General features: G+C 40.4%; 1 protein-coding gene across 1 annotated transcript; it reads left to right on the plus strand.

Annotated features, from left to right (window-relative positions):
- Positions 1-545: 545 nt before the first annotated feature.
- LOC138664104 (oocyte zinc finger protein XlCOF6-like) lies at positions 546-9,264 on the plus strand. Its single transcript, XM_069750530.1, has 7 exons — positions 546-605; positions 830-979; positions 1,109-1,288; positions 1,371-1,494; positions 1,576-1,673; positions 3,387-3,477; positions 8,094-9,264. Exons 1-7 carry the CDS (start codon positions 579-581, stop codon positions 9,098-9,100), a joined length of 1,677 nt encoding a protein of 558 aa, XP_069606631.1. The 5' UTR covers positions 546-578; the 3' UTR covers positions 9,101-9,264.
- Positions 9,265-9,664: the final 400 nt, after the last annotated feature.

A 9,664-nucleotide genomic window follows, 5' to 3' on the forward strand; every position in this document is an offset into this window, starting at 1 on the left:
TTGGCCAATTCATGTGTACCTTGTAGCCACGGTAAGGCATTTTTTGTTTACCAGGACCTAACAATGCCTGAATTGAATATAACACACAGTAGCCAATCATGCCCAGGAACCAGCCACCAGCATGGAGATGTGTCTTTATTTAATTGGTGGATATCTAATTGTGAGTATTTTGAGTCCTCTATCAGTTAATTGAAGCTTTGCTGTACACAGATTGGACCTGTAACCTCGAGGAGTAATATAAAAGTAAGTGATCATTTTTCAGTGTGAAATCACAATAGACTGGGAATATTGAGCGCTTCAACAGCTAAGGGCTAAATTTTGAAAAACTCACAACCTCAAGAGGTTTTTTGTCAAAAGTACAGAGAATGTTTTGAGGAAAAAAATACAATGGAAAGAGATAATGTTCACATAAACAACTCATCGAGGAGAGTATCAATAATTGTGCAGAGGAGCAGGTAGTGCACAGTGTTGTCAATTTCAACTGAATACAGAACTGGAGACCAACTAACTTGTTAGACCCCTGACTCCTCCCCTCCTGTGACCTCATCACAGGTCCTGTGCGCACAGAACAGCCATATATGTGGTGTGCGGCTCTGCAGGTGGAGGTAGGTGCTGGAGATTCCCCATTACTGGGCGCAGGGGACATTAACCCCCTCAGTGCTGAGCCTGTGATAAATCTCTGTATTTGCCTATAATGGGACTGTGTGTTATACCGGGGGCAGGACGGGGCCATGACTGGATGTAGTGATCATGTGACGCCGGTAACTGCTCCGGAGGTTTCTTACATGGGATCTTTATGATGTTACATCGTCATCTTCTCCCCATTCAGGTCCCTACAATATCGGATCCTCTCAGTGGAGATCTTCTATATAAGAGAATTCTCCTGAGTGACCCTACAAGGATGGATAGGGACAGGGACAAGATGGCGGAGAGGATATTACACCTCACCCTAGAGATCCTCTTCCGGCTTACTGGAGAGGTGAGAGATTCTGATGACGTCACATTACATCATTCTTATCTATGGGAATAACAGATGGACAGAACTGGAGAGGTGAGGACTCTGGAAATGTCTGTAGTGAGATTTATTAATGTGTCTCTCCATAACCAGGATTACACAGTAGTGAAGAAGACCTCTAGTGAGCGCTGTCAGGACCCTGTGTCTGAGGGATGGGGAAGACCCCTGAGCCCAATCACGGGGCCTCCACCTCACCCCCTGATACATGAGGACATCAATGACCAGAAGATCCTAGAACTCACCTACATGATGATAGAGCTGCTGACTGGAGAGGTGACACTGCTGGGAATGCTGGGACATTATACAGTAACGCTATGGAGGGATCTGGGGATGACGGTATCATTGTATGTGTCAGGTTTCTATAAGGTGTCAGGATGTCACCATCTATTTCTCCATGGAGGAGTGGGAGTATTTAGAAGGACACAAAGATCTGTACCAGGACGTCATAATGGAGGTTCCCCAGCCCCTCACATCACCAGGTAATAGACAGGACTAAATACACGGCCTATAATTATCTGTATGTAAAGAATGAATTCAGTCCCTGTATGTGTTTCTTCCAGTTCTATCCAGTGAGAGGACAATACCAGAGAGATGTCCCCGTCCTCTTCTTCCACAGGAATGTAAACAAGAAGATCTTGATGTTCCTCAGGATCATCAGGTAGATGGAGAGAAGGTGTCATGAGATCTCGCCAATGATGTGTATAAGGCCGGGTTCACACTGCGTTAAGAGCAGCCTGTTCAGCAAAATACGCTAACGGGCTGCTGTACCGCAAGTGCCGACGTTTACATCGCGCTAGCGCAGATAGAGCATCTGCTAGCTCTATCTGCGCTAGCAGAGACGGACCCGGAAATGCTGCAGCCCGCGTCTCAGGGTCCATCACTCAATGACGGCACATCCCTAGCGCACACCCATTGTGGGCGTGCGCTAGCGATGCGTCCGACATTGCAGTCAATGGCGGCCTTAACGGACTACGTTACACCGCGTTTATGCAGCGGTGTAGCGTAGTCCGTCTAACGGACTGACAGGACGCAATGTGAACCCAGCCTAAGGCTCTGAAGGTCTTGTGTTCAGTCTTGTTTTATCCCCCAGCATTAGACACTGAGCGGCCAATTTATTACACTCCGGTACTTTCCTAATTGCAACGTTTCCCGTATACAAATTAGACCTGTAATCCCGGAGTGTAATATAAAATAAAGTGATGAAACCACATTACACTGGGAGTATTGAGCACTTCAACAAGGCATGGTTGTCAGTGTTATAAGATCAACATTTTGAAAAACTCCTAACCTCTTGAATTTTTTTTTTGACAGAAGTGTTAGTACTGAGACTATTGTGATTGAGGGAAAGGGGATCCACAAAACGTAAATGACTTGTTGAGAAAGTTATCAATTACTGTGCTGAGGACCAGGTAGTGCACACAGTGAATACAGAACTGGAGTCCAACTAACAAGTTAGAATACAATCATTGGTCCGAAGCACAGGAGGTCTATTACAACAGATGACCAGTTCCAGTGCCGCCATTGTCTGAGAGAAATGGAAACCAAAAACTTAATTGAACAAAAATGATATCACTGAGCAGTGGAAAACATTGTGCAGTCAGATGACTCCAGATTTCTGTTGCGCTGATTAGTGGGTCAAAATTGCATTCAAGCAGCAGGAATCCATGTATCCTTTCTGTTAGGTGTCATCATTTCAGGCTGGTGCTGGAGGAGTAATGGCGGGGGATGTTTTCTTTTTTGATTATGGGTTCTTTGTTATCAGTAGATGGCTGTTTGGACATTAGGGCTTACAGAAGCATTTTGGCCAATCAAGATCATCCCTTCATGGCAGCTGTTTCCCTTACGGTAGAAGGACAATGCACCGTGTCACAAGTCATGGATTGATTCCAGGAACACTTGTTCCCACCCTGGCCTTCATTGTCTTCAGGTTTTAATCATATAGAACATTTCCAGGATGTTGTGAACAGTCTTTTTCACCTCATGTCAGTATTTCCATCTTATTTGCGGATGGGCCAATACTCCTCCAGAATTACTTCTTCATCTAGTGGAATCTATTACAAGATGAATTACTGAGATTCTGAAAAGAAAACCTCACTAGATGGGTGTCTCTAGTAATGTGGCCATTCAGTATATGTTTTATACTTGGTGGAGATGACAGGATAAAGCTGATCATAGACATTAAATGTTGTCTGGATCAATTTTCTACTTATGGAGACTGCTGTTTAGAGTAAGGAGCCAAGAGATTGGATTTATACAGGAGACCTGTAACTATGTGATAACTACTGCTGTCATTTTTGATCATCATGATAATTTATGATCCTTTCTGTTCTTCTGATTTTTTTCCATCGTTCTCTGACAATTTTTCTTTCAGGGTAAATATCTGCCCCATATTAATACTACAGAGACATATGTAAGTGGTGATGAGTGGTGTAAAGAGGAGATTCCCACAGATAACTGCACAGGTGAGTATATCCTAAAAAACAATCAGTGCCAGGAGCGCACATCAGGTTGGCTCCATCCCAGAGGGAACACAAATCCATTATGGGTATTTATTTATGCGTCATGATTGTTCACATAATAATAATATAGGATTATTCTTGTGACATATTTGGACATTTCATCTCTTGCACATATCTAGTCAGTTTACATTATCTGTCTTGCAGCACATGATAATTATTATTATATTACATTATATGGTGATCTGCTGCAGATTTCTGCAATGTTTGGTATAACCTTGTTTTTTGTAAACCTACTACCATCCCCTCTGATCATTACATATTATATTTTTTCCCTTATTAAACTCGTTTTAATTTGTTTGTTTTCTTTTAATCTTTTAAACCTATTTCCCTTCCTCATTTTTGTACAATCATGTTCTTACATTCTGACATCTTCCCTCTTGCCTCTGGTAATTTTTGTTTACATTACACTTGATCCATTTTTTTTACTTTATATTTTACATGTGTGATAAAAGATATTGATGGTTTTTAATTCACTCGTATTCCTAGTATTATTTTTGTTTTAGTTTATAGTTCTGTAATCATGGCCTTTTTTGGTACCATGACATATCAGGCACTTAACCTGTTTATATCCTTTTGTTTTTGCCACTTATGAAGCAGAAGAGATACTTCTGTATTCACAGTCCTGTTTAATACAGGGCACTCAGTGGATGTCTCTTAATATACTTTTGAAGCTTGTCAGTGCCAGGGATCCGAAATCAAGACCCCTGATATGGAAGGTAGAAACATTACTAGGGAGCCACAGGCTGTACTGTTCTGGAGAATTTTCTCAGCCTGAAAGCCTCAAAAGCATTCTTCTTTGCATGCATAATATAACATTATATACAGATATCTCGCCAGAACATTATAAGTGCTGAAAGTAATCACCAGAGATTTCTACCTATAGAATTACTATTAAAAAATTGTACAAAATCATCACAGTAAGCATGGACATAAGTTGTGTCCCTGTAATTGTAACAACATGTACAATACAGTGATTTATGGTGATCGATAAATAGTGTGAATAAAAATGACACCTTTGTTTTTATTCATATTATATTTGCTTTTATAACGGTATAAAAAGCTCATCATGCAGAACTTTGTTTTCCATTGTAAAAAAAAGAACACATTATGGAACCCAGATGGACCCCACAACAATTAACAGGACCACTCAGCTACCATTTGCTTCAATTGTGCAACAGTTTAGTTTTAGATGTAAATTCCATTTACCTGAAATGGAAAAGACAAAACTCACAAATACTGGTGTAATCACACTCCAAAGCTGTCCAACAAAATATGGAGACTTGTCTGTGTTTGATCAGATTTGCGAATTGAACTCCCCCGTCAAAGGGAATGGGTTTGCATTTCCGGTTAGCACATACATGCCATCCAGAATATCCTGGTCCATTAATTGAATCCGAATGGTGTAGGTTTACATTTTCTTTCTTCGTGGACCACAAGACACCACTATTTTTCTAGTGCAGAATTTCATACTATGAATATGCCCCATGGAGAGGAGAAGGATGACAGAGAAATCACATACATGCCTGGTGGTGGGTAAGTTCAGCAGTACTATTTCATGAGAAATCAAAACATATCATGTGATCAGTGCTGGCAAAACTCCCTGAGAAATCTTTGAATATGGAAGACGTGAAAAAAACAGCTATAAGCAGGATAACTCAATGCAAAAAAACAGATATGTGTAACTTTATTCACTACAGAAGCTTAGTCAGATATGTGGTTACTTTTTTGTTATGCACAAAGGTGTCCGTACCTGTTAAGCTAGGTGATCTTTGGAAGAACCAGCGATTGTCAACCATGGATTACAGAGGACACTGCTGCAAATTCATTTTCAGATCCCCCAGTGCTCACATATTCATGGTGGAATACATTGTTAGCTGTTGACTTCCAATACAAATACAATAGTATAAAGAATGCTTTCTCCTATCTTTGACCTCTCGCTTAGTTCTTATTTATAAAAAAATATACCGTATTTTCTGGCGTATAAGACGACTGGGCGTATAAGACGACCCCCAACTTTTCCATATAAAATATGGAATTTGGGATATACCCGCCGTATAAGACGGGGGTCATCTTATACGCCCAGTCATCTTACACAGCGTGTGGTGCCCAGGGTCTGGAGGAGACCGCTCATGTGACCGCGACGTCATTGAAGGTCCTTCACTCACCGCATTCTAAGGAACAGAGGGAGACACTTGCAGCGCTGTGATCCAGGGCCCGTCCGAGGGTGAGTATATCCATGTTTTTTGTTTTTATTCTTTATTTTTTACATGAATATGGATCCCAGGGCCTGAAGGAGAGTCTCCTCTCCTCCAGACCCTGGAAACCACACGCCGAAATGCAGGATCGCTCCCTGCACACGCCGTACCCGGCGTATAAGACGACCCCCGACTTTTGGGACAATTTTTTGGGGGTCAAAAAGTCGTCTTATACGCCGGGAAATACGGTATATATACTAGCTGAAGAGTCCGGCGTTGCCTGGGCATAGTAAATATCTGTGGTTAGTTATAGCACCTCACTTCTCTCATTTTCCCATCACGCCTCTCATTTTTCCCCTCACATCTCTTATTTTCTCCCTTACACCTCTCATTTTCCCCCTCACTCCTCTTATTTTCCCCCTCACTCCTCTCATTCCCCCCTAACACTTGTCATTTCGACCTCACATCTGTCATTTTCCGATCACTCCACTATTTTCCCTCACTCCTCTTATTTTGCACTCACACCTTTTCATTTTCACCTCACACCCCTCATTTTCACCTCACACCTCTCATTTTACCCTCAGTATATACATGTTTGTCCTCTCCCTTATATATAGTATACACCTGTATGTCATCTCCTGTATATAGTATATACCTGTATGTCATCTCCCCTGTAAATAGTATATACCTCATCTCCTCCTGTATATTGTATATACCTATGTGTCATCTCCTGTATATAGTATATACCAGTGTGTCATCTCCTCCTGTATATAGTATGTACGTGTGTGTCATCTCCCCTGTATATACTATATACCAGTGTGTCATCTCCTCCTGTATATAGTATATACCTGTATGTCATCTCCTGTATATAGTAAATACCTGTGTGTCATCTCCTGTATATAGTATATACCTGTGTCATCTCCTCCTGTATATAGTATATACCTGTGTGCCATCTGCTCCTGTATATAGTATATACCTGTGTGTCAGCTCCCCTGTATATAGTATACATCTGTATGTCATCTCCTCCTGTATTAGACCGCGTTCACACGTTATTTGTTCAGTATTTTTACCTCAGTATTTGTAAGCTAAATAGGCAGCCTGATAAATCCCCAGCCAAATTGAAGCCCTCCCCCCTGGCAGTATATATTAGCTCACACATACACATAATAGACAGGTCATGTGACTGACAGCTGCCGTATTTCCGATATGGTACATTTGTTGCTTTTGTAGTTTGTCTGCTTATTAATCAGATTTTTATTTTTGAAGGATAATACCAGACTTGTGTGTGTTTTATGGCGAGTTTCATGTGTCAAGTTGTGTGTGTTGAGTTGCATGTGGCAATTTTTCCGCGTGTGCAAGTTTCGCATGTGGCGAGTTTTCCATGAGGTGAGTTTTGCACGTGTGGTGAGTTTTGTGTGAGCCTAGTTTTGCATGTGGCGAGTTTTGCGCGTAGCAAGTTTTGAACGGCGACTTTTGTGTTTCAACTTTTATGTGGCGATGTTGGTGTATGTGTGGTGAAATGTGTGCTGAGGGTGGTATATGTATTCAAGCACGTGGTAGTGTGTGGCGCATTTTGTGTGTGTGTTCATATCCCCGTGTGTGGTGAGTATCCCATGTCGGGGCCCCACCTTAGCAACTGTACGGTATATACTCTTTGGCGACATCGCTCTCACTCTTTAAGTCCCCCTTGTTCACATCTGGCAGCTGTCAATTTGCCTCCAACACTTTTCCTTTCACTTTTTCCCCATTATGTAGATAGGGGCAAAATTGTTTAGTGAATTGGAACGCAAGGGGTTAAAATTTCGCCTCACGACATAGCCTATGACGCTCTCGGGGTCCAGACGTGTGACTGTGCAAAATTTTGTGGCTGTAGCTGCGACGGTGCAGATGCCAATCTTGGACATACACACATACAAACACACATTCAGCTTTATATATTAGATATAACCTACACTTGCGCGAGAGCCATGGCTTATTTTTACATAACCATACTGCTGTGCTCTATGCTAGATGCATGTAATGCCTGTCATGCAGATGCAGTGTATGAGAGATCAACATTATCTTATAGCACTGACTTACAATTTACTTTATGAGGGTCCACCGAACATGAAACGGCAAATGATTGGTAACAGGTGAAGTGAAACAAGAACTTTTAGAGAAGATGGCGTCAACAGAGAGAAAATATTGAAAAAGCACAAGCTCGTGTCCCAACATCTTAATCTACTAGTCCTTGGGGAGTAGTCTGCTGTCTTAGTTTAAAGCTGAATTCTATTATAGTTTGTATGGAAATTGTATAGAATAATATGAATATTAATATAAGTTTAATGCAGTGTCATTAACAAATAATAATTTTACTCTTGGCAGATGATGGTACCAGGAGCTCTGAGGGACATCTGATATTTTCAGATTTTGCAGCAGGTGATCATGGTATCACATCAGATACATATGAAGAACATTTAATTATCCCTGATACACCTCAAGCCCTTCTTATGAAAAATTTTTCATCTGAGCCTTTTCAACAGGTGCTTTCTTCTGCTTCATTAAAGGAAAACATGAAAATCAAAAACCACAAAACTACCGATGAACTTAAAGTACACACAGGGGAGAAGCAATTTTCATCTGGGAAAAGTTACAGTATTAAATCAAGATTTATTTTATATCGGAGAAGTCACTCAGGGAATAAACTATTTTCATGTTTAAAATGTGGGAAATATTTTAAAAGGAAAGCACATCTTGTTTCACATCAAAAAATTCACACAGGGGAGAAGCCATATTCATGCTCAGAATGTGGGAAATGTTTTAGTGAGAAAAAAATTCTTGTTAAACATCAAAGAACTCACACAGGGGAGAAACCATTTTTATGTTCTGAATGTGGGGATTGTTTTAATCAGAGAGCAAATCTTGTTAGACATCAGAGAACTCACACTGGGGAAAAGCCATTTTCATGTTCTGAATGTGGGAAATGTTTTCTAGATAAATCCCATCTTGTTACACATCAGAGAACTCACACAGGGGAAAAACCATTTTTATGTTCAGAATGTGGGAAATATTTTATAGATAAATCAAATCTTGTTAAACATCAGAGAACTCACACGGGGGAAAAGCCATTTTCATGTTCAGAATGTGGGAAATGTTTTATAGATAAATCAAATCTTGTTAAACATCAGAGAACTCACACGGGGGAAAAGCCATTTTCATGTTCAGAATGTGGGAAATGTTTTATAGATAAATCAAATCTTGTTAAACATCACAGAACTCATATATTGGAGAAGCAATTTTCATGTTCAGAATGTGGGAAATGTTTCACCCGTAAATACGATCTTGTTAAACATGAAAAAACTCACACAGGGGAGAAGCCACTTTTGTTTTAAATCATTACCTTGTGAACATCTAAACTAAAAATTACAAGTTATAATCAAATAAAGTCACTTTTCTATAAGAGAAAGGGAAAACCACCTAGTGCACTGAATGATTATGTACAAAATTACCAATGACTATTTGTTTTAAATAGTGATTACAATCCATTGGACCTCAATCGAGTTTTGTTGTCTCTCCACAAGTCTGGAAGGAATGTAACTGTCGGTTTTGGTAGCTTCTTAGTTTGGATGCACCTCCATCCTTGAGATCCTTGTGCATCTTGAGACAGCGTATAGACTACATATGCCACAGTGAAAACAAATCCACGGCATTTCTAGTACTGTCCACTATGCATTATGTGTGATTGTTATGTGTGCAGATGACAACAAGAAGCAGGAAATAATAGACTTTTATAATGAAACCAAGGATGGCGTTAATACAAACGTCAAATTGTGCAAACCTTAAAATGTCTCTAAGCACACTAAGAAATGGCCGTATTTTTTATTTCTCTTCAATGTATCAGCAATAAGTGCTTGTTATTTATAACATGATTAACCCCTATCTGACCTTGGACGGGA

This window comes from Ranitomeya imitator, chromosome 2 (assembly GCF_032444005.1).
Source record: "Ranitomeya imitator isolate aRanImi1 chromosome 2, aRanImi1.pri, whole genome shotgun sequence".
NCBI classification, from domain to species: Eukaryota; Metazoa; Chordata; class Amphibia; order Anura; family Dendrobatidae; genus Ranitomeya; species Ranitomeya imitator.

Excerpts from the sequence above, each read along its gene's own strand:
- LOC138664104 (XM_069750530.1), top strand. The coding sequence starts at position 579 with ATGTGGTGTGCGGCTCTGCAGGTGGAG. Across the intron at positions 980-1,108 it reads TCTTCCGGCTTACTGGAGAG|GATTACACAGTAGTGAAGAA; the intron begins GTGAGAGATTCT and ends CTCCATAACCAG. Across the intron at positions 1,289-1,370 it reads TAGAGCTGCTGACTGGAGAG|GTTTCTATAAGGTGTCAGGA; the intron begins GTGACACTGCTG and ends TGTATGTGTCAG.